The 27,832-nt window shown below is 36.7% G+C and overlaps 1 protein-coding gene across 11 annotated transcripts in view; it reads right to left on the bottom strand.

Annotated features, from left to right (window-relative positions):
* Ralgapa2 (Ral GTPase activating protein catalytic subunit alpha 2) overlaps window positions 1-27,832 on the bottom strand; it is a 308,776-nt gene that overhangs the window by 194,110 nt on the left and 86,834 nt on the right. For 10 of the 11 annotated variants that reach the window (XR_012448144.1, XM_074074234.1, XM_074074231.1 and 7 more), the window contains 8 exons: window positions 27,535-27,702; window positions 26,405-26,542; window positions 22,974-23,122; window positions 17,912-18,023; window positions 12,672-12,909; window positions 10,476-10,640; window positions 7,781-7,921; window positions 970-1,104 (listed from right to left, as the gene is read on the bottom strand). Coding sequence is in view for 10 of the 11 variants with exons in the window: in XM_074074234.1 (XP_073930335.1) it covers window positions 970-1,104; window positions 7,781-7,921; window positions 10,476-10,640; window positions 12,672-12,909; window positions 17,912-18,023; window positions 22,974-23,122; window positions 26,405-26,542; window positions 27,535-27,702 (1,246 nt within the window). In the remaining variant the exon portion in view is untranslated. The remainder of the gene's footprint in view (window positions 1-969; window positions 1,105-7,780; window positions 7,922-10,475; window positions 10,641-12,671; window positions 12,910-17,911; window positions 18,024-22,973; window positions 23,123-26,404; window positions 26,543-27,534; window positions 27,703-27,832) is intronic. The other variant, XM_074074233.1, reaches the window with a different exon arrangement.

Below are 27,832 nucleotides of genomic sequence, written 5' to 3'. Positions count from 1 at the left end.
TAATGATAATAATCCTATATTATTATTATACAATATGCAAAATACAAAACCTTTCAAAGACTAGAAAATCTTTTAGATAATACATTTTCTTAGACTATTTTTTACTGTATTTTCTTATTTCAATAGGATTTCTGCAAAAGAAAACATCCCGACTTATCTGATATAACTAGCATGATGTTATATTAAGAGATAACATTGATAAATAAGGTAGGTTTGTTTCTTAACTCATGACAGCACATTTATTGATATTAGACACACTGTAAATATGGTTTTCTGAGATAAAAAACACTATTCACTGTTGGAGGGTTGAATATGCCTCTTTGCTTTGCTTTCTACACCCTATTTTTGCTAAAAGTTGCTAGAAAAACTGTATAGATAAATGTTATTAGAAATTACTATTTTCAGCCAGAAGTGATACAGACCTATAATCCCAGTAACTCAAGAGTTTGAGAGCAGCCCGGGCTATTTCGTGAGAAAACAAACAAGCAAACAAACAAAAAAAGTTTTTTTCAACCTGAGTACTAAGCTGCTAATAAACTTATTTACAAGTTTATTCAGCTTTCCATTCTAATTTTCAACTTCTACAACTCTTCTCACTGCCTGTTCCTCACTTCCCCTCATGCTACATCTCTAGCTTCTACCTGATTTACTGCTCTTTCTAACTTTTTCTAGGAACATCCTCTGCAGCCTTCTATTCCAGACATTCTGGACTCCTTTCTAGTCCTCAAGCCAAACTTGAAAAGAGTGTGTGTGTGTGTGTGTGTGTGTGTGTGTGTGTGTGTGTGTATTTTCTTAGATAATATCTTAGTGAAGCTATTTCATAGACAGAAATAATATCTTTGCAATCAAATGAAACAGAAAATTCCCTTCAATAAATATATTTAGAATAAATGTAGAAAGCAATACCATCTGCAACCTTCCCCAGGCCCAGCCAAAATTTATAAATCAATAACTGAAGACACCATGTACCCTGAGAAGAATCTGAGCACAGCGGCTCAGTGATGTCAGATGTGCTGCTACTTCGGAGGACCTGATGCTGTCCCACCACGAGATGATCAGATTCCAATGCAGGTGCATTTTCTGATTGTTGACATTCCTCCACTTCTGTGAGCATTAACACAAAACATGCAATGTTATATTTCAAGACTTTTAAACATTTCACAAATTAAAACACCTGATTTAAAAATTAAGTTTCAGATGCTTCTTCACAAAAAAATTTTACAGTAAGATAACCTGCATTTATATCATCAAATTTCTTATACTTGTTAACACTAACACTCCACACCAACAATACTTTTTCATCTGTTTTGGGGGTGGGGGTAAGGGGTGGTACTGAGCTTTGAACTCAGGGCTTCAACCTTGCTAGGCAGGCGGCTCTACCACTTGAATCACTCCACTAGTCTCTACATTTTTATCTTAAGTTGTACTCAGCCCTTTATTTTTCAATCAAAATGAAGAGGGCAAGAGGAAAGAAAGCCAGAAAAATTGCTGAGAGCTCTAAGTCATCTGAAATTTCAGGGGCAGGAGGGAAAGAAAGCAATCCAGAGGATGCACAGACCATTTACATGTTAGGAGAGTACAAAGTGAAACACACACACACACACACACACACACACACACAAATGGAAGATGAAAGAAAACACAGAAATTTCAACTATGTTACTCCTTTTAACAGATAAATGCACAAAATAAAATGCTACTTGATGACTTATTTAGTAGCTTATTATCTCCACGTACACTGCTGAACAAGTACAAAAATGATCCACTGGTATTTTTGGAGAATCAATATACATGTGACATAAAATAGAAAACTATAGATAAGTACCGACCTTTTGGATAATCTCAGCTAGTATGTTTATCACCTATATTCTCCTGGAGGATGAGTTCCCTCCTGGTTCATTTCTAAAGTACAATTCGTCTTAACCTTTAAAGAACACCCAAGAAATAATTGCTGCACCCTCTCCCTTACACTCATAGCTTTGGGGGTACATCATCTTTTGTCTAGGTCATTTTAATACTCTGCTAATTAGTCATGGTCTCCCTCCTTTTGCCACCTGGCATCTATTCTCTACATGGCCACCACTATAAAACAAAGAGTTGATCATGACACTCCACTTAAACCCACTGAGGTCCTTTTTCATCAAAGTCAAACCTGTGCTCATAGGGTGAATGGATCTCACCCCAAACACAGATTCCCCTTGAGGAGCTCCCCATCTCTTAGTCCACAATACTGACCCACTTGCACCTACTGCTTTCTTCCTCCTGCTATTCACTTCCCTAGGCTACCTTAGCCCTGCTTCCTCGCCCCCTTTCATTGTGCTGCCCTGAGCACATCCCTCTGTATGTTTTGCTATGTGGCCAACATGTAAACCACATTGCTCAAACTTTTCCTCACTAGACTCCACACTCATTGACACAGTCATAAAAATTTACATCCACATAACCATGACATAACATTTTTCAAAACTCTTAACCAGTTAAGATTACACTATTTCTAAGAAGAGACTAGTCAAAACTCAGCTTGTATTATCTTACCTGGCTGTGTTACCCAGTTCTTCATTTGAAATGGAGACTCACTGTCAATGGGCTACCCTCTGGGTAGCCCTGTAATCTGAGCCATAAACCAAACAAAGTCGCATGCCAACTAAGAAGTTATACATGATGACTTATTGCTCTATTTTTTCTAGCTAAATGAAAATTCCATTTTATCATACATTGATACAGTTTTAAGGTCTAAAAACTAAAATTTGATTAATCCTTCACTTATGATTCAAAGTTCTAGACCACAGTTTAAATCTGGATACTGATGGGAAGCTGATCTTGAAGTATAAGAAAAGATAGGCTAAGGTAACAAGAAGAGACAAAACTCATTAAAATTTCATCTTTCCCAGGTTATCTTTGCCTCCCTGTTCTCCTGAATAGCTAAGAACTGTTCATTCTTACAAAGGATATATGGATATGTGCACATTTTTCATTTACCAACACATCCCAAAGCACAGATCTCCTTTTTCACAGGTCTCCTTCTAGTGTCTTTAAAATTAGTCAACCCAAGCCAGCTAACACTATGGGGCTAGCCCTTCATTGTTTACAGGATGCTGAAACTTTCTGGGAAGAGATCATGCTTGTTAATGAATCTACCTGTTAATCCAGTATCAGCAGAAGAAGCCCAAGAGTTTTCTGACTTCCTGAAAAACAATTGGCTAGTGCCCATTTTCATAGATAGTGGAAATAGTGGGTTTTATTCTCTTAAACCTGATGCCAAAAAGTGGTAGATGCTGGTTTCTGGGCTACAAGCAGAAGCAAATAAGAGCCAAACCAACCAGAAGCAAATAAGAGCCAAACCAACCCTGGCAGCATCTTTCTAAAGATAAAGAACATCGCCATCTGGTGGGAAGCAGTACAGCCACAGCACCATTTCTTCCAAATTAGTGTTCCCACTGGTCCTCAACACAACAGACGGCCGAAGAGCCTGCTACCACCAGCTGGTCTGCCTTCCCAACAAGCAGGCCTAGTGCAGCTTTTAAGGCTTTGTTTTTGCAAAACTGTCAGGAGGGACTTCTCAGATGGAGTAAGTCCAAGCCCATAGAAATAACCAGAAATAGTGGGGGTGGGAGCATCTGTGAGCTACTTCTATAGTCAACTGTAAAAATGAGACAGGATGTGTAGGTAGTGGCAGGTGTGTGTGTGATTTTCAATTATTCTTATACCACAATTCAAACCCAATTTGCTGATTTGTAAATGTATATTTCTTGATATTTTTTAATACTTTGCACTAAGTATGTACTCAATACAGTCTTTGTATAAATGGACAAGAGAATAACAAAACATTTTCTTGGTACCCCCCCACACAATTGGTTTTTTGTTATTGTTGTTGTTTTAACAGTTCTTGGGCTCCCTCTTCTGGCATTTTACTTGCTGAGAAAGTAATTTATGTTACAGTTGCTCTCATTCTTAGGTGTTAGCTGTAGCAGTTGCTCTTTCACAACAAATAAAAATTATTTTAACACAATATGAAAATATCAAGATACAGGATTGCCTGATATTCAAAGAAAAAAAGTAACAACCTGAATCGAACAAAAATCGTGTTATATATCTTACAGCTAATCCATCCCATTTTCAATGTTCTACACTTTGTTTGAATCACTTCCAAGACCTGAATTCTGTCTTAGATTCACAAGCTCATTTACACTCTCTAAAGCATAACTAATCCCAACAGCCCATATTTTAAAACCACTAACTTTCTTATCTCTTAATGGTATAAGTTAAACAATTTCAGTACTAAACCACTGCTTTCCAAAAGTCCATTCAAAACACCACAAAAATGACCAAATAAAGATTACTTAATTGCTTCTCTGAGATCAGAGGCAGAATGATTAAGTTAAACTAAGTGTACAAACTCTTCAATAACTTCTATTTTCTCCAGCTGTTTGGACTATTTTTAAAAGCAATTTCACTCACTCTTTAATCTAAGACTTCCTTAACCAATCTTATTAACTGAATGGAGTGAGGTTCATTCTTCAATACCCAAAACTCAGGGTCTCACTCTTTAATCTAAGACTTCCTTAATCAATCTTATTAAATAGAGTGATGCTCATTCTTTGATACCCAAAACTCATGGTCCCATTTACCTCTTGTACAAAGTTGTATAAACAAAGTGAAGAGTGTAATTTCCTAATTTTTAAAACATTTGTGCATGATACCAACTTGGCCTTATATAAAGCATAGGAGATGTATATCCACTCAACACCTTAGGTTTCCCATAAGCTTTCCAAGGGTAAATCAGCTCAGGTCCTGACAAGGAGCACCTCCTCAGATTCTATGGACAAGATACAGAAGCAACTAAGCAAGGCCTCCCCTTAAGTCCCATAAGTATTTTTAGGATGAGGGAAGATGGTTTTTTAATTACTACTATTATAATATTCTCAAAAGAAAAATAAAATCTACTATCTGCACAGCCTGTGATTCCTACAGATTGATAAATGTCTTAATATAAAGAGCAGTTAAAACTGCAAAAACAGTTGGAACTGTTCCGACAAAGGAAAAACAGGAAATCCCCTAAACTACCAGGCCTACTCGCAGGTAATTTTTAAAAATGTAGCTATTCAAGAAACTAAAGCAGATACCTTAAAAGCAACTGAGGCCAATAGGAAAAGGGGACCAGGAACTAGAGAAAAGGTGAGATCAAAAAGAATTAACCTAGAAGGTAACACACACGCACAGGAAATTAATGTGAGTCAACTCCCTGTATAGCTATCCTTATCTCAACCAGCAAAAACCCTTGTTCCTTCCTATTATGGCTTATACTCTCTCTACAACAAAATTAGAAATAAGGGCAAAATAATTTCTGCTGGGTATTGAGGGGGTAGTGGGGAGAGGAAGGGGGCAGAGTGGGTTGTAAGAGAGGGGGTGGGGACAGGGGGGAGAAATGACCCAAGCCTTGTATGCACATATGAATAATTAAAAAAAATATACAGCTATTCATATTAATGGAAACAGATGGTTGTGACTCTCTTCAAATAAAAACACCACTTTTTCCCCCCAAATACAAATAACTCTCCCAAAATTCTGCAGCTGCCAAATAAAGGGTCCCCAAAGGATCATCGATATATTAGTGGCTGAAGGTAATTTTATATCGCTCATATTCTTAAAACAATGTTGGTGGGTTAACCAGTCACATAAACTAGAAACAAAACAAGAAATGTTTCCTTAAGTAGAAATGAAATTAGCAATCATAGATATGGTAATAAATAAATAAATAAATAAATAAATAGATAAATAAATAAATAATACTTCTAGCCAGAAAGTAAAATTAAAAGTATCTGCATGTTATTTAGCAAGACATTAGAAAGATATGTATACATACTTGGATTTAAATTGGAGCACAAATTCAATATTCTAATGTGCCAACCAGTGGAGAATGTGCACTCTGAGACTGAGAGCTGATAAACATTGCCCTTGGCCCAGTCTCTTGATAGTACAGTCTAAAAGGATAATGACATCATTTTAAGTAATAAAGAGCAATTAGCATCAGGAGAAGAAGGAGCTCACTACAGTTGTCAAATGAAACAGAGAGCAGCAGATTCTTCTCAAAGTCACTATACCCTAAGTCTCTTCATCCTTTGTGCTATAAAACTAGGAACAAGAGTAGCAAAGACAATAAAACACAGACTCAGCCTAGTCTGCTTCATTTCACCAGGGTTTTGGGGGTTCACCTCAATAATACTGATGTTTGGGACCTGATAGTTCTTTGTTGCGGGGCTGGCCTGCATAATGTATAACATTTAGCAGCACCCCTAGCTTCTACCTTCTAGATGCCAATAGGTGCCTCACTGTGACAAATGAAAATATCTCCAGACAGTGCTCAAATTGTTTCCAGTTGAAAAAAATCACTGCTCTAAACCATTCAACTTCTGTTGGAAACATGTATACACATACAAGAACCAAGAATCTGAGTAAAACAAAATGTAATACTGAATGAGAACAAGAGTTTCCAAAATGAAATTATTAATAGATACTTTTTGTGAGAACACATTCCATAAAAACTCGTTTAAAAAGTATAGTGAAACAATATGGATTAAAATAGACTGAAAAATAAAACTTTTCAAAATGAAAAAAAAAATCTTTATGTGCGTATATCAGCCAAATTAAGAGAAAAATTATTTTTAAAACTTTAAGAATAACCTCTAAGCAGTAGCATTTTCTGGAAAACCAAATAATCATGCAGTTAATACTCATCAGTATTTCAAATGTACCATAACCACTGTTTTTCACCTTTAGTATTTACTGAAGAGTTTTATAAGACACATTACAGTCCTCAGTCTCAATAAAACTCATTTATTTTGTCATATTCTGTAAATTAAATAATATGGTACTTTAAATACCCATCAGAGGGGTAAGCTTTAATTTTGTTTTGTCAAATCACAATATGACATAATTTAGTGCTATAGAAATCCACAACTAGGCTATCTCAAATATTTTTAAAAAATGCTAGTCTATACGCCAGACTTCTGAAAAAAAAAAACATGAAAATATTAACCTTTTTAGTAAGACGATTTAGTTCATCTAAGAATCATTGAAAAATATCTAGACACAGTTGTAATTATCCACTATAGAAAAGTAAATCCATTTGTTGAGGTAACTAGGCCAAAAGTTACTCCAAATCACTTTTGTTACTATAATATCTATTTTTATAACTGAAACACAATAATTGTACATATTTATGTATGTACATGATTTATGTATATAAATATGTATATACTGGGTAACAATCAGATCAAGATAATTAGCATACTTATCACTTTAAACTTTTATCATTTCTTTATGGTGCGTACACTCAAAATACTCTCTTCTAGGTATTTTGAGATGATTAACTATTTTCTCAACCTACTGTGACAGGAGCTGCAACATCTGAATAAATCAAGAGCACACTGTATGTAAACCATACATGACTAAATTTAATTTCATTTGGCTGAAGTCCATGAACAAAATGTTTCTTTTGGAAATTAACACTGTTTAGCCTTATTTTTCTTTCCTTCCCCCACCTAAAATCTCAATTATCAGCATGAATCTGGTAATTGGTGAGGTTGTTGGAACTTTTGACTAATTGCTACCAAACATCAACTACAGAAAAACAATTATCAATAGTCTTTGAAATTTAATGCAAGTGCAATGGTCAGACATGCATGTGTGATGTGGGAATATCAACAAAGGAAGCAAGGCTTAGAGGCAAGCAGGAGAAGCTGGAGGACATTGATGGACACAACAGAGTGTGTTACAGTACCTGACAGCCTGTGAGAGCAAGAGGAGTAAGAAAGACCAGGTAAGAGAGCGCTCATGGTGTGAAGAAGGAGCGGGACGCTTTTAGTGGCAGGCAAAGCCTCAGAAAGGTGGACACAGTTGCTGATAGACTGGCTTCGCTTAGCTTCCGGGAGAGATAAAGTAATAATTACATCAAGCACACATTAAGACCTTTCACTACTTTTCATTATTTTCTGGGCTCTCTTTAAACACTTAAAAGTTCATTTTAAACTTTAAAGTATGTCAGTACAAATGACAATATTTAATCATTGTCTTGAAATAGTCAATTTTCAGTCAGCCACTCTGATGAGCAATCCACAGATAACCAATTTTAGTTTGGAATGATTTATGTATTTAGCTTTCCTTTTTCTGCTGTGCATCATAGCCACATTATAGTCAGATATTTTTTCCCTTCTTAAGCCAAGTGAGAGAAGGACAATCTGGCCAAAGACGGAAATTCTCTGTAAGTGATAAATACTTCCGAAGTTGGTTCACTGAGAGTTGACTGTATTCAAAAGCAAACGATTTAGTAAATTAAATATCCTAAAAGCTCAAGAACATGAAAGGTGAACTATTAAAGATTTGGTCTTTGGGAAAAAAAGGTAAAATTTTCATGAAATTTATCTTTTTATATCATATTTCATGATTATGAAATTCATACTTTCTTAGTATCATGTTTATGATGCTCTTCAATTTTCTAAACACTGCTGGTTAAACGAACATTTGAGAAAATGGAGACACAGGAAGAGAACATACTTCATATTCTTATAACCACTTTTATCAAAACTTAAAACAAAAACATAAAGGTTTACTTGCTGTTTTTTAAATCTATCCATATGTACCTTTATTTAACATGAATTAAGAAAAATTACAAATGATAATGGCACTTTTGCAAAAAAGTGAAACAAACTTTTTATTTCACTATCTCTTCCTCTATCCTTTGTCTATTAGAATTCCCAGAAATGTGATTAGTGTGTGTAAGATAGTATGTGACAACTTACATGTAAACGAAACTGACTCACTTAAAATTTCCTGACTTATTCATCTCTCAATATGCCAGAGACTTTTCATTTGAGTGGTTAAAAAGTTTTCCTTTTATAAATCAAATGATTATGCATTTTTTAAAACTCACCATATATTTTAGAAATAAAAAATACTGTATCTTTTATGTGGAAATTATGTGGAAATTTTAGAAACCTGAATTCTTACCATCACTCATGGTCAGGGAAAGAGTTTTCCTTATAAGTATTTAAAATTTTCCTTTCCAGGCCTTTTAAGTTATAATCTGGTATACGCTATTAAACTGTCATTACTCTGCAATTATATTACCTTAGTGCCACCATTAGTGAGGATTTTTGTACCTAAGTGAAATCTGTGTAGGAAATTATTATATAATAATTTTAAACTATTCTTTCACTGTTATTAGGAAAAACAAAGTTGCTTTCAAGTAGATCTTCCATAATAATCATTTATGCTAAAATGGCTACTAATTACTACTAAAAAGTAGTAAAAACTAACTTCATGAGGTGCTGTTATCTCATAAAAAAACAGCCTCCACACAAATCAAACTCTACTATGAAAATATTCTGGACTCTTTTTAAGAGACGAAAAGGTAAGTTATTATACTATATAAAAATAAAACTGAGCAAAATCACTAAAACTTAATCCTTATAGATGAATTTTATAAAATAGCATGATACAATAAAATCTTCAAAAGACATTTGTTTTAATAGGTTAATAAAAGATTTGTAATATTTTATAATTTTAAAAATATAAAAATACAATAGGAAAGGCATCTACATGTATCAACATATGTATATGTCACCCATGAAGATTACAAATTTGTTCAACTGACCATCTTCATTATCTTTCAAAGGTAATGGCTCTAATTTTTTTAAATTTAATTAATCCTACAAATACCAAGCTTATGGTTTTAAAGTACATATTCTATAAATATGTTTATAGGACTTATAAAAGTACTTGTTTTTCCAGTGCCATGGCCTCTCAGATACCTGAGAACACTGATAAAGATAACCTCACTACCATAATTGCTCTAAGTGTTTTCTAAAACATATTAGTGCCTCTACCATATTGTTGGTTTAAAATACCTGCTGAAAATTAAGATGTCACCATTTCTAAGGCTGTTTTAGCTAAGTAGTACTCATGGAACATGAATTTGCTGCTTATTAACATGTGAGAATAAAATTTTTAAAAAGGGTTTTGAATTACCATTTTTATTGTCATTGTAATTCAAAGATAGTAAGAACAGCAGAAAGTTTGGGTAGCTTATGCAAGATGTCATGTCTGCCATAACTTCTGATCTGATCTCTTTCTTTGAAGAATCCAGTGATAAAAGAAAGGACTTTTTAGAAGTTGGAATGAGAAAGGAAATCAGTGAATGAGCATTCTCAAAAGCTACATGTATCAGGAATTGTGTCTCTCCTAAAGGGAGAGAATGAAGACAAAGGAGAAGTAGAATAGGAGGTGTAGGTCAATAAGGTGACAATTACCAGCAAATGCTATAGCAAAAAGAATGAGAATCTTAAAGTTACAGTGTAATATACTTTCATAAAAAATGTCAACAGGATTCTAAACCATCTATATTAGACTTTTAATAAGCACTGTAAAATATGTTAGGCTGGAATGAATCTTAGCGAAATACTTAAATAAATGTTTACCAGTTGCTTTTTGGCGAACAATATTTCTTGCCTTCTCAACTCCTGGGGCTCCAGATGTGGTAGCACTCCTGAATCGCATTGGCTCGGTCACATCCGGGTGGCTCCTCCAGCTGAGAGAAAAGGATCTCCCCACAGTGGTCCCTTTCTGAGAATCTAGAACACAGCCTGATAAAGGATAAGGCAAGAAAATAAAAGTCTAAAGGCTGGATTTATTGTTATTTAATTTGCATCCTATGTTGCTCAGCAAATGACATCTATATACGATATGTAACCAGAAGATTCCCTTATGGGAAATTAGATACCACTTCCTTTTACTGAAATTTAGAAAGCCACAGAGAACTTCCAGCAATCTCCAACAGTTTTATGAAAATTATATCTTAATAGTATTCATTTCAGTACACAAAAGAACATATTAATAAACCTCTCTCAATACAAGGTCAAATGATGTAATACCACCATTACTCCAAAAGTCACTACTTTATAAACCAAAAACTCAGAGACTCTGATGTCAGAACAGCACTACATCTGTAGACTCCAACCCTCCCACAAATGCCCAGAAAAATCTAAAACTATAAATGCTAATGTACATTTGATCAAATAAGCAAGGTAATGAAAATCCAAAAATAATAACAAAAAATCCTATTTTAGAAAAGAATTTCTATTCAGCTTCAACTGTGGAGATAAAAAGATCGCTGCTTAAATGTTAGGAAAACACTGCACTGCACAGTCTTAAATCTAAACTGCGATTAAACGTTCCACTGGGATGCCATGTGCTTAAGCTACTTTGTTTTGACTTCTTACTGATTTTACTAATTAGGGCTTTAACAAGTGCCACTCTCAGGCTACAATGGAGATATGTTAAGAATCTGTCCCATTAATCTTGTTATATGATTAATTAAGCATTGCAACTGGTTCATAACTCTGTATCCATGTCTTCTGTTGTCCTTTCCTAAAATGACTCTGGAGTTTATCATGTGATTTACTTTGGTAGCAAAACTGAACAAACAAAAACTTGAAATGCACTTGAAAATTTGATCTTGCCCTCTTGCTTCTCCTGGAATCCTAAACCATTACATGAACAAGTATATGCCAGCCCTCTGGGTGATAAAACATGTAGTCCAATCCACCCATTGTCCCAGTGGGCAGTCAGCTAACTCCTAGAAACAAAGTCATCAGTGTAGCTGACCATTGTTTGGCCTAGAGGATTGCAACACAGGAGTGAATCCCACAAAGACCAGCAGAAGAACTGACCAAGTATGTGCAAACCAAACTGCCAGTTCATAAAGTGGTAGTCTAAATAAATGATTGTGCTATTCAGCCACTAAGTTTTGGGGTAATTTGTCACATGACAAAAGCTAACTGATACATTCTATCGCATGGTTATTATTGAGGCACAGTGAACAATAATAAGCCATGTGTACACTTGATAAGTCTTTAAAAGAGAAATTCCTTCTAGGTAGGACAGAGGAAGGTTAACATATCACCTAAGGAAGTAGACTGTTTTTATCTTCTGTATTCTGTTTGATATAGCCCTGTAAGACTTAAAAAAAAAAAATCAGATCCAAGCTGGCAAAATGGCTCAAGTGGTAGAGTGCCTGCCTAGAAAGCATGACAGCCTGAGTTCCAACACCATTACCACCAAAAAAAAAGAAAAGAAAAATCAGATCCCAGATTGTCCCCCTCTCATCTCTCTATCAAGAACATGAGCCTCTATGGCATGCAATTTTACATTCTAACCATACCTGTGACTCCTTCCCACTCATTTGCCCTATTTCCTTCTGCACTCGATATACTACATTACATGTATTTCTATTAGCTACCTCAAAGCTTTACAGAATTAGCTGGAGTACAGATGAATTAATCCAAGGACCATGTCATAGTCCTTTAGAACTGTAATAAAGATAGGAAGATGTCCAGTTGTCATTCCCAGTACAAACCCCCACTGTTTTCTACCTCAAAAATAATCATTTTCACTTCCCTAGGTCTCAAAACAATTTTTACCCAGAAATACAACCAAGCTGAAATGCCTCCCATTTCAAGCACTATGAATTACTCTACATTTGTTAGAGAGGCAGTAGAAGGCATTATGTGGCTGATTTAGTTCATTACAAAATTATGTACACTAAGGATTTAGAAGTATAAATATACTCTTCTCCCCAATCCCACACATCTGGTGTCCCGCAAGAGTGGAAATACCTTTGCCTCGTTGCTTCTTTTCTTTTTGTTCACTTAATTTATCCAGAGGTAGGTTTGTCATCTCAACTCCATAAACGGTTCTTGCAAGCACTGCTGTCAAGGAGTCCATGATGTTGGCCCACTCATTGATGAGTTCCTCCCATTCCGTGAGGGAAGACAGCACACCAAGAAAGTCATCCCAGAGCTCCCGAGAAATGTACACACAGAGGTTTGCTCGTATCCAAGCCACAATGAGCGTCTAAAATCAACCAACCAAGAATTCAATTGGGAGAAATACAATTTTTAACAAAATATTTTAAATTATATTAAAAAAGTAAGTTTTAAGATAAAAATACTTTTGGGTGTTGTTTTTCTTGTGATCAACTGTAATCAGGATCTGAGCTACTGTGAGATTAATTATCAGTATGAACAAAGTTACTGATCCAATATTATTGTAGAGTATAAGGCTGGCCCTGGCTATAATCAGGGAAGAGACAAAGCCCTCTGTGCAACAACCACTCTGCGTCCTGACATGGCTCTTACCCTAACTCACCACAGTGCCTACTTCAAACATCCTCCTCAGTATATGAACTTCCTGTCCACCATTTCCTCCCTGATTTTTAGCACATGGGCTCATTGTAGACTTCAAAGGTAAGAAAACCCATTAAATGACACTGCCTTCAACCTCAGCCCACAAGACCTATGCTCTTGCCTGCACCTGCCCAACTTCACTTTCAGTTGTGGGCTCTCTTCCAAGAGGGGCTCTTATACTTACTCCCACTTATGCTCTGAACCCCTTCCTTAGAATCTTTGTACTTCTATTAAATCTACCTATATTTACTATCAACCTATCCTACTTCCCCCACTTCTGCACATCAGCATTCTAATACGCTCCAATTCTTCCTCATCTTAAAAAAAACATTTCCCTTGAAGCAGATTCCCCTTTTAGTTACAGGCCTTGACCACCCCTTCCAAAGCCAAACTTCTTGAAAGAATATTCTACATTTACTCCATCTCTTCTTTCTCACTTCCCACTAACCAACTGTTTCAGCTTTTTGCCTACTAGGACCTTTCCACCTTCTGCCTAGATTCTGGTTTCCATTCCCACTGCTTTCCTACCCTCTGAATACTGTGGACTCTGAGTCACCAGAGTCCAGCCCAGATCTCTTTGCTGATTCCCTGCCTATTTATCTGCTTACTAGAGAGCTCAACTTGAACATCCCACAAGCACCTGTCATACAGCATAATAGTGAAAATAATCCAGTATATTCACTGAGATTCTCCCAGTTCTTCAACCTGGTTTCACCTGACATTTACATAAACTCTCAGCTTTGCCTCCTTAAGGTATCACTTCCTCCTAGAAGGTGTCCTGATAAATTCTAGATGTTTTTTAAAAGATAATAAATGCTTTTCAACACAGACACAGGAAAACTTTGAGAAATAGAAGCCAGTCTATAATTAGGCAAGCCTGCTCTGAAAAATCACTTAAAAATCATATTTAAAGTGATCTTTTTGCAATATACCTGTTCAAAAAGGTCAAAATAAGTATACCACAACAAAATATTGATATATGAATAATTTTCAAAATTAAGAACAATGTGGAAAAAAAGGAATAAAATAATTATATTATTTATACTATTTATACTTTATTAAATATTTTTATTATGACTAAAATGTCAGCTTCTGTCTATTCATTTTTACACTCCTATTTTCAAAAGGAGTTTAAGGTCCTTACCATCAAGTGACATATACAACAAAATTAACAGTCTTGATCTAATAAATATTGATTCAATTATAAATATTGGTATACTATTAGATCAGTAAATATGACCTTAGCAGAGTTAAGTGGGGAGAGTAGAAACCAGTAAGTTCACAAGGAGCATTATATTTGGTTACAGCACCAGCTTCAGGATCAAAACCTGATGTCCTATACTAGGAATCTTGTTTTGGCTTCATTTTATTGGCTAATTATAAAATAAGAAATAAGTTAACTTCTTGCAGCTTACAAAATTCATCCTAGGCAATATCACAAACATGTATGCAGACCTACTGAATCATCAGCATAACTTGCAAACAGAGCTTGCACACAGAGCAAAGTTATAAAAGGTATTTGGGGGAGGGGAGAGTAGAGTGACACCTTTGAACACAAATGAAGGGTGCTCTTTTAATCATTTACCCTTTTCTAAAAGAAACAGAGAAAGTGAGAGCCCCAGCTCTAGGCTGTGCCACTAATTGGTATTTGACCTGCAGTAGGTCACTGACCTTTCTGGAGCCACATTTCTCACTACAAATGAAAGAGCTAGATAAGGGCACCTCAAAGTTTTCTCAGCACTGACATTTGGTGTTTTTTCAGATACAGCTTAGCACATGCACTATAAGAAAAAACACTTAGCTTCGTAAATCATTCCTCCTCTTATGCACGTTTGCTAACCAATCACTTCCTCCCTCCTGTTACTGCCCGCACTTAGGGGCACTACTGAATTGTCAAGTAATGGGATCCTACTATAAACAGTAAGACCATAGTTTCCTGATATATCTTCAGTGCTTCAAGCAAGCATAAAGTCTTTAGCTCTGACAACCAAATTAAAACATCATTGAAGACAATCATCATTATATGGTAAATATTTAAAACTGAGTGAAATTCAACTATTATTTGAAAAAAGGTTGCTAGCTTAGATTATCTATGGACAGAGGAAAACAACACTGAGGGAAAATTAGAAAAAAGATAAAAGGATAATGACAGCTTAAAATCTTCTGCTCCCTTCAGTAATCTTTACAAGTATTAAAAAAAAAAAATCAAGAATCTAGCCATTTTATATAGTCCTTGTGACAAATGAATCATAATTAGCTAGCACATTTTAACTGTGCTGTGGCACTAAGATGGCACCCACTTGACAGCCTGCCCATTCTATCCAGACCATTACCATTTTCCCCCTCTCAGATCTCATATAAGGATATGGAGGGTCAACAGATGATTATAAATACAAAACAGATCCATTTCGCATCCATGACAACCCTACAGGGTAGGAAGGAGTCCTCTCTTGATTGTGGAAAATCAAGAGAGAGACTCAGAAAAGTGAAGTGTTATGTTCAAGGCCAGATAGCCAGGAAGTGCCAAAGCTGGGATCAGAATTATCATCAAACTCTAAAAAGCTCATCCTTCCTCCACTATTTCATGTTTAGTTCTAACTTTAAGCATTCTTCTTGATCTACTTACTTCCAAAATAGTAACAATGGAATCAAAATCATAAATAACCACAGACCTAAAAATATTCTTCAAGCTTCCTTGACAAGATTTCTCCACTAATGGATGGTTCCCCCCACACACACACAAAAAAACCCCAACCCCAACAAATAAAAAACAACTACTCCAGAATAGATTCTTATTTAATTCTTTTACAAGTTATCTAATTCCAACACAACACAATAAATCCAGGACAAGACAACTGGTGAGGATGAGGCCCAATACTTAACAGTCTAACACTGACTTTAGTTCTTGTCCACTTGGCAGCCCAGCCTCAGGACTGAGAGCTAGGGTGGGTGCCTACAGTGAGATGCTCCACAGAAAGAAGACTGTCCGTTTTTCAGGCAGGCAGCAAAGCAATGATTAGTACCACTCTTCTAGCAATAGCAAAGCCAGGCAGGACATATGCAAAAAGAATGTGTAGGCTGGGGATGGTGGTGTATACCTGTAATCCCACCACTCAGGAGATGGGGGATGAGGACTGTGAGATAGAGCCTAGCTATATAGCAAGACATTGCCTCAATAAAACAAAAATAATGTGTAGGCCCACTCTACATGTCCACAAACTAGCCAAAGAACTCAGAGTATAAGAGACAGTATTCAGGAGATGAGTATGTGCCAATTATTTCTGTGACCTCTTATTATGCCGAGATCACTGAATCATATTAAATTATTAAAAATTGATGTGAACAGTTGAGTCACTTAGCTTTAAAGAAATAATTGCTCTTTTGATCACCTTCATCTGAATGTTCTATCTGTATTCTACATATGCTCTTAACATTTATCTTCCCAAACTCACCTTCAAGTCAACCATCACTTCAGCTCATGATCCACCATGCTTTTGCCTATTAAATTCAATCTCAGACCCACCCATTGTACTAATGCCTTTATTTGTATAGAATGTCATGTATTTCCAGAGTTCATTCACATGGTTTTCTTTTAGAAATGCCCATAAATTCTATATACCCCATTAATGTTAGCATTGTTGCACTAGGCACTGCCTTCACAACCCTGTGTCACTTCCATTTCCTCAGGCAGTCCATCAGATGTCAGCCTATCATGTTCTTGATCCTCTCATCACAGGAGGTGTAGGAAGCACAGGCATCTCCTTGCTCTCTACTCAGACTGAGGCCTACCCAGCCCTTCTCTATATCCAGGGCTTTACTCCAGTAGTTCTTTTCCTTCTCTCCCAGGCCGTCCTGTCCACCCTCACTGAACCATCACATGGGCAAGCAAAGACACTTTTGTACCACCTGCCCTAAGCCTCAACCTCAACATACGTTGTCCACTCTAGCTATCTTTCCTTTGCTTCCTCCCTTCTCTATCAAGACCTCTTCAAAACTGTGTCCATGCTTGCAACCTCCACTGCCTAGGTCTCATTTTCTCCCTTACCCACTCCAAGCATGTCTTATTTCATTAGGACATTCTTGACTATCTGTATCTTGTCAAAGTGATTGGGTAATTGGCCACTGTCCTTTTCTCCAAGCACCTAGAGCACACTCTTCTGGTTCTCCTCTTAGATCACCACTGGTCACCCTTTCTCAGCATTGCTCGCTGCCTCTCTCTTTTATCAACCTGAGAGAGGCTCTCTTTTCTCCATGGCATGTATTATTTCTTTAGGTGACTCCATCTAGTTCCATGGCTTTACATACAATTGCCTAACACAAAGATGGTTCTCAAATTTTTATTCCAGCCCCATACTTCCATTTTTTCATCCTATGTCTCCCCAGATTTACCTTGCGCTCTACCAAGTTCCTCAGTCCTTGACATTGTCCTAATTTCTATCATCCTTGAGCAAATCAAGAGGAAGTAGATGTAAGAGAGCTAGGAAAACCCCAAAGCCCAGTACTACTTGTAAGGAATAGACCACAACCTTTAGGAAAAAGCTAAGAAGGAAAATCTCTAAAAATTTAAAGTTAATTTAATTTTACTCTTAAAATTCTTAATGATTAAAACTAATTTGCTTAATGTCTGATTCATTTCTTATATTTGCAGTATTTTAATAAAAAAGACTTACCCTAAATAGTAACCCTGCCAAGCTCTGGGCAAACAAGTCCTTTATTTGTTTATCCTTTGGCTTCTGCATGACAGCTTCTGTTATCCTGAGTAGTATTTGCAACATCTGCTCCCTGGGCCACCCAAAATAAAAGCTTATATTAATAACACATCTCCAAAGAACTATGATTTATAGGTATGAGAAATTCTCTTAAGAATTCAGCAACATTGATCACAATGCATTACTTGAAAGTATTAAAACTCTAAATGCTAAAATTACATAACAAATATGTATTATCAGAATGACCTACTTTATGTTACAACAATTCTAAAAATATGCCTCCCACATCCACCAATAGGCAGGATAAAACCAGTATCTTCCTAGGGATGCATGCCATCAGTACCATAGTGTGGCTGAGCTCCACAGTCTTCTTGTATGCAGCAGGGTTTTAGAAAGGTCCTAACTGGACACTGACAGGCATGGCAACTATGCCAGGAAGGTCTTGACTGCACTATAGTACACAGCTGTGACAACTATGGTCATGGTGTCTTACTTAGTCACAATGTGCCAACACTTTTAGAGTCTCTTGCAGAGAAACTCTTGTAAAAGGTGTCTGAAGAGTATGAAACACTATGGAGATAACGTAACACTGCTAATTATGATAATCAATGTTTTAGAGCAGCAAAGGACATTTTTCTTTCTTACAGCTAAGTTATATTCCTCATATGAGTATCTGTTCAATTTTTCTGGATTCTGTGGAAACAGAGAACACATTCCCTTTTCTGGATATAGGGAGGTCCACTTGTTCTCTGAGAGGAATCACTCTGGCTCCTGTGAGGTTTTATACCTTAGCCATTTGTTCATCTTTAATACTTTCTCCTTGGCCTTTCTGCTCTTTAGTGATAAAACCAAGAATGGAAGAAAATAATCTAGTCCAGATCAGAGAAAGAGGTATCTAAATCATACTTCCTCCTCTCTCTGCATAGCAGGACAGCATTTGCTCTTAATTCATAATGGTAAATCTCATTAACCTTCTCCAATACAATCATCTCTGGGGATTTCCTTTCCTCTTTGAAGCTAGCATCACTTGAGTTTAGTTTATTTGCTAGCATACAAGTTTGACACTCTTTTCTACCTGTTTGTTCTATACACTGCCTATGGATTCTGGAAGCACAGAGGAACAAGAGTAATAGAGTTAGATAGGATCTGGGCACATGTGCACAGAATAGGACAGCAACTTTGTTCTCTTTTTTTTTAATTTTTATTTTATTCATATGTGCATACAATGTTTGGGTCATTTCTCCCCTGCCCCCCGCCCTGCTCCCTCCCTTACCTCTCACTACCCAGCAGAAACTATTCAACTATTCTGCCCTTTTCTCTAATTTTGTTGAAGAGAGAGCATAAGCAATAATAGGAAGGAACAAGGGTTTTTGCTAGTTGAGATAAGGATAGCTATACAGGGAGTTGACTCGCATTGATTTCCTGTACGTGTGTGTTACCTTCTAAGTTAATTCTTCTTGAACTAATCTTTTCTCTAGTTCTTGGTTCCCTTCTCCTATTGGCTTCAGTTGCTTTAAAGTACCTGCTTTAGTTTCTCTGTGTTGAGGGCAACAAATGCTATTAGTTTTTTAGGTGTCTTACCTATCCTCATACTTCCCTTGTGTGCTCCCGCTTTATCATGTGATCAAAGCTCAATCCCCTTGCTGTGTTTGCCCTTGATCTAATAGGACAGCAACTCTGAAGAGACTCAAGAGAAGAAGTGGCAGAACTCAGAACATCCAGCTCACCAGTCACAGTACCCAGGCCACTGTCACATGGAGGAGAGGCAGCATCTACTAACACCACTGCCTTCTAATATTATATGGTGCTTAAGACAATGAGAAACAATTCCTTCCACACAAGTAGTTGTATACCTATCATGGGAATGGGATGAGAACAAGAGACACCCTAAGTTTCAAATAAAATGTTGTGAAAGGGATTATTAAAAAATACACACCTGACTGAAACAATGACTGACAAAAATGCAAAAAATGTAGTTTCTGGACCTGCAAAAGCTTGGAAAACCACAGAATTCTCATACAGTCCTCTAGAAGAAAAAGGGAGTGAAAAAACTGCCTACAGTTTGGAAAGATCTTTTTAAGCAGAAGACAGACACACAAAGTGACAAGGTGCTTTGTCTGGGCCCCAGTTTGTTCCATCCTAGTTCATGGACCGTTGACTTCTGATCACTACTCCTCAGAGAAGAACTGCTCAAAATGTGCAGTTTCATGTGCTGGAGCACATGAAAACAGGTAAGTGTACCCTCCTTGTGTCTATCAAGGGAGTGCAAGTTTTCCTGCATTAGTTTTTATTCACTTTATCTCCACTATTCCACACAGGTGGCATTCGAACTCATTCATACCTCAGTTGCTCAATATTTCAGGATGACTTCCTAGCTCCAGCCCTCATTTAGACCTGACCCCAGCCCTGGTCTATGCTAACATCTACTACAGCCATAGACTTGTGTACTGTTGTACTTACTGTCTGTTCTCAACCTGGTGGTCATCGAGAGTTTCTGGAAACATAAACTGGATTATGTCACATGTGGCACACACAGAGGTATAGCATGTGTCCTTCCTACAACCTGCAAAGCCTTGTGTAGCCTGGTCCTGGCATGGCTCCAGCCTCCTCCCCTTCAATACTTCCTCTGCCTCTGACTACTCCTTCTTTAAACACACCTTTTCCAACCTTTAGCCCCACCAAGGCTTTTGCAACTACTGTTTCTTCTACCGGGAAGTTCTTCCCTCAGAATTCCTCCATGGCTCTTCCCTTCCTTCACTCAGGGGTCTGCTGAGAAAGGCCTTTCCAGACATCTCATGAAAATAACTCCCCTGACCTCCATGCTGGACACTGCCCATCTACTCAAGACTCTATCCCCTTCCCAGCATCACATTTTTTCTTAGTATTTAATATACCTGTAATTTATATGTTTATTATGGCTTAGTCCCATGAGGATGTAACCCTCATGAGGGTAGGAACCTTGTCTATTTAGTTCACCACTATATCATTAGAGCAAACACTCAAGTGTTAGTTACTAGATGGAAAGGAAGGAGACAGGGAGGGAGGGAGGGAGAGAGGAAGAAAGAGGGAACAAAGAGAGAAGGGAGAAATGGAAGAGACAGGCAGAGAAGTGGGGAAGGAAAGGAAGCAAGGGCTCATCTAACATTTAAATATACAAGAAAATGTCCAAGAAGCAGACCACACTACTATTTTTAGTGAGTACTTTCAACTATTTTTATATTTTTATTATTTTATATTGTTACCTGGAAATCTCTAAATTATTAAAAAACAAAGTAAAACTGCTTAATTTTAACTTCCAAAATTAAAAGATTATCAAAACATTAGTATATTATGCAGAACTCAGTTTTCAAAGGAAAAAAATTAAGAAAAAAATTGATACAACTGTGGTGTTGAGGAGCATTTATCTCAATTGAAAGCATACTAGCATCTCATTATTTTCACTAACACTGATGCAGCACTTTGTTTAAATCATATTGTCCATCATTGTAATATTTATAACTCTAACAACTGCTTAACTCTGACAAATAATGCTAATTTAAAATTCCAAGATGTAAATGGAGAGTGAAGGAGGGTGAATATGGTCAAAGTACTCTGTATATGTGTATGAAAATTGAACAATGAAACCTCCTGAAATTATTTTAAGAAGCGAGTAGAGGGGATGAGGAAGAATGATAGAGGGAGTAAATCTAATTAAGATACACTGTAAGCACATATGTAAATGTCACAATGAAACTAATATATGCTGATAAAAAATACAATTAAATTAAAAATAAAAATTAGACAACCAAAAATGAGAGGCTGGAACAGATAGTCTAATAAACTGTAAAACAGTTTTTTAAAAAGTTCAAGAAAGATGACACTGGAATTTACATATTCATATCATCATTTTGATATTTGTTGTTTCTATATTTGTGAACTTTTTGCAAGAAAGAGTTCCTCTGGGCCCACCATTCCCTCATCTTTGAAAGAAAAGGGCTGACATGGTGGCCAAAAGGTACTGCCAACTCAGCCCTGCCTCAATTCCCACCAACTGCAGACGAACTCCTTGCAAAACACTGATTGTGCTGAGTCCAGAGCACCCAAAAGACCATCCTGGTGATGGAAGAACTTCCAATGCAAAAGGATGCCACCAGCATAGGGCCTTAGTGGCTTGAGGGGCCTGGGATCCGAGGCACAAGAGCACTTCAGGAGATGCTGACAGGTCAGGTGGGCAGTGAAGAGAAAGGAGAACACCCAGGACAGACATATATAGACCTGTTTAAGACAGAACTGAGAGGCAGCCTCTTCTAGACATGAAGAGAGGAGAGGAGAATAAAGTGACCCCAAGGCTGTCTGGTCTATTAATGAGAACACTGCAAACGCCTCACAAGACTGAGTTATGTAGTGACATTCAATATGGAAAAACAGCATGAAAAAATAACACTGTACTTTTAGGGATATAATTAACAGAAAAATGCAAAAAAAAAAAGGAGATACTTTGTACTTTTAGTTATGACACTGTATTTTTAACTGCACTTTACATTAGTCACTGATAATTTATCATATAAAATAGCTTTTTTTTCCAAAGTGAATTTAAAACAAGTTGAAGCAGCAATAGTCAGTTTATAGAATTTCAGAACAATGAACACTCTCCTGAGCTTATAAAGAAGGGTAGGAGGCCTACTAAGCAAGTGCAAAGTCCTTGAGTTTAAACCCCAGTACCACCAAAATAAATAAATAAAAATGATATTATAAAATATCACACTGCTTTTCCACAAAACTATGGTGACAGTTTAAAATGGAAAAATCTATTAAGTAATATGATTACTTATTCTTAGTTCAAGAATATTTTTTAAATGATGATAAAAAGTTATTAAAGTACTGGGTCCTTACCTTTTTCATGATTCACAGAAACTTATAAAAAAGACTGATTATCTTCCTATTGTTAACTTTGTAAAGCAATTAAATGGAAGCCTTAACATTTTAATTATGTTGGAAATCAGAAACATGTTTTACAATGTTAATTAATTTGAAATAAACTTACCATGTTTTTTTATTCATTGTAAGCTCCATTATCATGCGCCTAAAAATAATCAAAACAGCTTTACAGGCATCAACTTGTTCCTTCAAGAGCATGGGAACTTCAGCACATGGTTCCAGCAAAAAGACATTTGCAGCATTTGTTAGAAAGACCTTCAAGTCAATAATGTTACATTAGAAAATATAATCAATCATATATATCTGAGCAAATCTTGTCTAAGGATAGCAATATTATCCAATGACTCTCTTTTGGGTTATTTCCACATTATATTTCAGTATAGCAAGTGGCATCAACACATAGTTTAGTTTACCCCTTAGAATCACTTAAAGATACCTAAAAGGCCTTTTCCTAGGGAGGAGATTATTATTACATATAAATAGTGCACCTTTAGTGAGAAGTCATAAAAGATTTGAAGACTTGTTTTTGACAACTCCTCAACAAAGGAAAAAGGGAGGAAATAAAATAGGATCATCGTGTCTGGGTGATAAACTTTGGGGTGGAGAAGGCCCATGGCTAGTCAACAAAAGTATGAGGTAACTATGTGACTTTGAATCTTCCAGCACATGGACTCTTCCTTCCTGATAGTGCATGGCCAGCACCACCCAAAAGGGCTGAGGGCATCAACTGAAGAGCAGTGGTGTACCCAGAAATAAAGTCATATGATTCACACTGCACATCCTTCGAGAGCATGATTCCTCTTTTTTTGTCTCCCCCCTCTCAAAAAAAAAAGTAGTACTGGGGTTTAAACTCAGAGCCTGGCACTTGCTAAGCAGGTGCTCTATCACTTGAGCCACACCTCTATCCCCTTTTGTGCTGGTTATTTTATAAGATAGGGTTTCACATTATGCCCAAGCTGGCCTGAATCCAAATCCTCCTATTTGTGCTTCCCCAAGAAGCTGGGGATGACATGTGTACCTATCATGCTCCAGCTTTTTATTGTTTGAGATAGGGGTCACGCAAACTTTTTGCAGGGCTAACTAGAACTGCAATCCTCCCAATCTCTGCCTCCCACACAGCTAGGTTTACCAGCTTGAGTCATCATGCCTGCCTTCCCAGAACATAAGTTTTTAAAAGGAAAAATGTATTATGCAATAGGATATAAACTCTAAGTGAATTCTTAAGATAGAAAGAGTTCACAAAAAAATTTTTTAGATAATCAGCTAACTACTTTATGCTCTGCCCCAGATCTCTGGGGTCCAAGTTCACTGTCATCAGGGGTACCTCGGTGGAAAAATGTGAGATGCACTGATCCAAGCTGACTACAGTAATTTACTGCTTAGGGTCACTACAATAAAAGAATGTTTTATCATTCACACAGATGACACTAGTTGCCCACCAACTCCTGATTTTCTGAGTTGTCAATCTGGTGACGAAGATGGATCAACTTCATCAAGCTAAAAATATAATCTTTCTTACATCTTCTTTGTGTTCAATAGTAGAAACATAAAAGATCTAGGAGCAAACAGAGCTCCTCTGGATCATTAGTGGATGAAATTGCAAAATAAATGTATTAGATTAACTAGACAGATTTAAATTAACATGCTTAGCCGGGAGCTGGTGGCTCACCTGTAATCCTAGCTACTCAGGAGGGATCAGGAGGATCACACTTTGAAGTCAGCCTGGGCAAACAGTTCATGAGACCCTATCTCAAAAAAAAAAAAAAAAAAAGAAACAAACAAACAAAAAACAAAAAAACCCATCACAAAAAAGGATTGGTGGAATGGTTCAAGGTGTAGGCCCTGAGTTCAAGCCCCAGTATGGCCAAACAACAACAACAACAAAAAAAAATCAAACATGCTCAAGCAGGTAAACTAAAATGTTGACAGTCTCTAAGGTTATCTTCTATAAGATGAAAAAGGTATCATGCCCCAACCTTGCAGGAAAAAAATCACTAAGCACTATAACAGCTGATAACAGGTGATACCATCAATGTGAAGAATTTACTAATCTTCAAGTAGGAAAAAAAGAAAACAAAATTTTGAATAACAAGTAACAATAGTTTTAGTGTAGTTTTAATGACTGTTTTTAAAAGAATACCACAAATAACATGTTGTGATACAAATCCTTTTAATTCAATATATTGAGCTTCTTGAATTTGAAACTTTTGCACATTCCCAATTAAAACCAAGTAAAGGACCAAGGTGTTGGATACAATGAGAACAAAAACAACTATTTAAATCCTATGTAAAACATTTTAAAGCTGTAGAGCTTATGAGAAGGTAGTCCACTCAGAGGAAGAGAACTACCAAGGAAGAAGGACTCCTCCAAGTTTTCTGTACTGAAGAGCTGCATCAAAGTTCTCTGAAACTGCACAAGTAAAATCATATTGATATTTTTTAAAGTTAATTTTATGGGTGCCAGTGGCTCACACCTGTAATCCTAGCTACTCTGGAGGCAGAGATCAGGAGTGGATTATAATTCAAAGCTTGTCCAGGCATATAGTTCAAGAAACCCTATCTCGAAAATACCCAACACAAAAAAGGGTTGGCAAAGTGGCTCAGGTGGTAGAGTGCCTGCCTAGCAAGCATGAGGCCCTGAATTCAAGCCCCAGTACCATTAAAAAAAAAAGTTAACTTCAAATTATTTTATTTTTAATGAAAATTGAGACAATACATGAGTCTTATATATTAAACAGCTAATTAACTTGAAATGATAATGAATCCTATCAAGAGATAGACAAAAGCAAAAGCATCACTGAAAACTGGGTAATATGCATGCCATTCCCATGCTTCCTTGAGACTCAACACCTGGCCTCTATATGGGAGTCTTCACTGGACACAGTTATTAACTCAGATGTGAGGTGGGATTTGGAGGCCAGGGAACAGGGGAATGAGATGCACCCTGTGTTTTCACTTATATTCCTAACAACTTCAAGTCAGATAGGACTGAGAAGTCATCTTCCAATTCCCATTTTTAAGATAAAATCCTAAGGTCTGGGGAGGTTAAGTTACAAACCAAAGTTGCTCTTTCCAAAGTTCCCAAGAGTTATCAATTCTATTTCACAGACTCATTCACAGTAATAAAAATTACTACATTAGTCATTGTTCTTTATAAACATGGGCAATTTTTAAGAATAATATTACTAATAAGTTTATATCATCATCAAGTAGAGTCCAAGTAACTACTTGTATATGTTCAGAAGATACTTTTAAAATGTAAATCTCAGACATTTCACATTCACTGTGCAGTAATTCCTTAAAAAAAAACTGCAATCAGTTCTTACATCTTTCTTTGGCCAGAAAAAAAAAAATCTTTACCAATTTTAGGTAAGAAAATTTTAGGAAGAAAACAAACTGACAATTTAAGAGCTATTTATGGTCAATGGATAAAAATATCACTATACTTTATGTGGCATTATCACCATTAAACAAATGTTCAAAATGACTTCTCCAGTGGGCTGGGTGGGGGTCCTTGTGTTCTGGCTGGCAGCATACCTGTAGCATAGCCTGGACCCCGGCTTTCACATTTGCATTGTCCTCCTCTGTCACACACCCTCTGTTCATGGCACTTGTGAAGGAGTATGTGCGTCCCCAACTAGAAGATCGCTTATGACCTGATCTTTCAGATGAGGCCTTTAAAAGATAACAGCCTGTTAACAGTGAGAAGTATATGCTTGCACATTTTAATTCCTTGCACTCACCAGAATTCACAAGAAAACAGGTTCTAAGCGGGCACCTATTTTCACTATTTGCTCACCACTCTACCTACAGCACCTAAAGCAATACATATCACTTAGTGTGTGCTGAAGCAGTAAGCTGTTTGTCGAATCCCTGGGGAGCCTGAAATATAGGCCGCTAAGACACATGAATGTTTTGCTTACCTATTTATTTTGACCTCAAGAGTCCTTATTAAAATGATTTCACTAATATTGGAAAATTGAAATTATGGAATGACTATAGATCTTTTAAATAGTCTATAGTGAAGAATTTTAAACATTTGAAATAAATTTCAAAATAGCACACCAGGAGTATAAATATGATTTAAGTTTCTTTTTTGTTTCAGGAGGGAGCTCCACTGTCATTTTAGATTTATCCAACTTGTAGCTTTATCTAACGTGCCCCCTCCAGGAAGACATCACTTAACACTGCAGAAAGTACAGATAACACTTGATGTTTACTTGGCTAGTTCATCCAAAGGCTTAATATCCAAATGCTTCTGGGACAGTGTACTGCAAAAAAAGTCTGCCAAAACATTCTAAATTTAGTTTCTCCAACTGCTATTTATTTAAACAAGTCAAGGAGTAGACAGTGAGTGACATTTTTAGTCTCACAGAGAGAAGTATAAAGAACAAAGGCTTATTAAACAACTCTTATGCAGTAGTGACTAAGATCCTATATACATATGGCCCTGGCCTAAGGGTTGGGAGATAACTGCCAATCTAGAACACAGCACTGAAGATGTCTCCAGTGAGGCAAGTTCTCACAGAACCCATGATTTCAGAGCATCACATAAGTTTAAAAGAGATCTTCCTGCTTGCATCCCACTAAGTGGGACCCTTGACTGAGTAGGTACACTTTGCTAAAGTATATATACTCCCAACTCAGAGGACAAGTGATATGATTACCTCCTTGTTATCAGTTTCTGAAAATCCCAATTTTTCAGCATCTTCTTGGGCAGTATCTTTTTTATCTGGTTCCTCCATGAACACAGGTTTGTCTTGGAGGATCCACTTTCTGTACACTTGAACTACTTTTCTTGTTACAGCAATCTCACAGGAAGGCAACAAGAATGCCTGAAAAAAAGGAGAAAACTCCTGAAGAACAACATAAGAGACATTTCTAGCGAACTCACAGATTGCAGAAAACATAGTTCGTAAATATACTCTACAAGGCACAGGCTTTTGTATACACTGAGGTAAAGAA

The sequence above is a fragment of the Castor canadensis genome, chromosome 5 (genome assembly GCF_047511655.1).
Source record: "Castor canadensis chromosome 5, mCasCan1.hap1v2, whole genome shotgun sequence".
NCBI lineage: Eukaryota > Metazoa > Chordata > Mammalia > Rodentia > Castoridae > Castor > Castor canadensis.
This window is presented reverse-complemented; position numbering and strand designations above follow the sequence as displayed.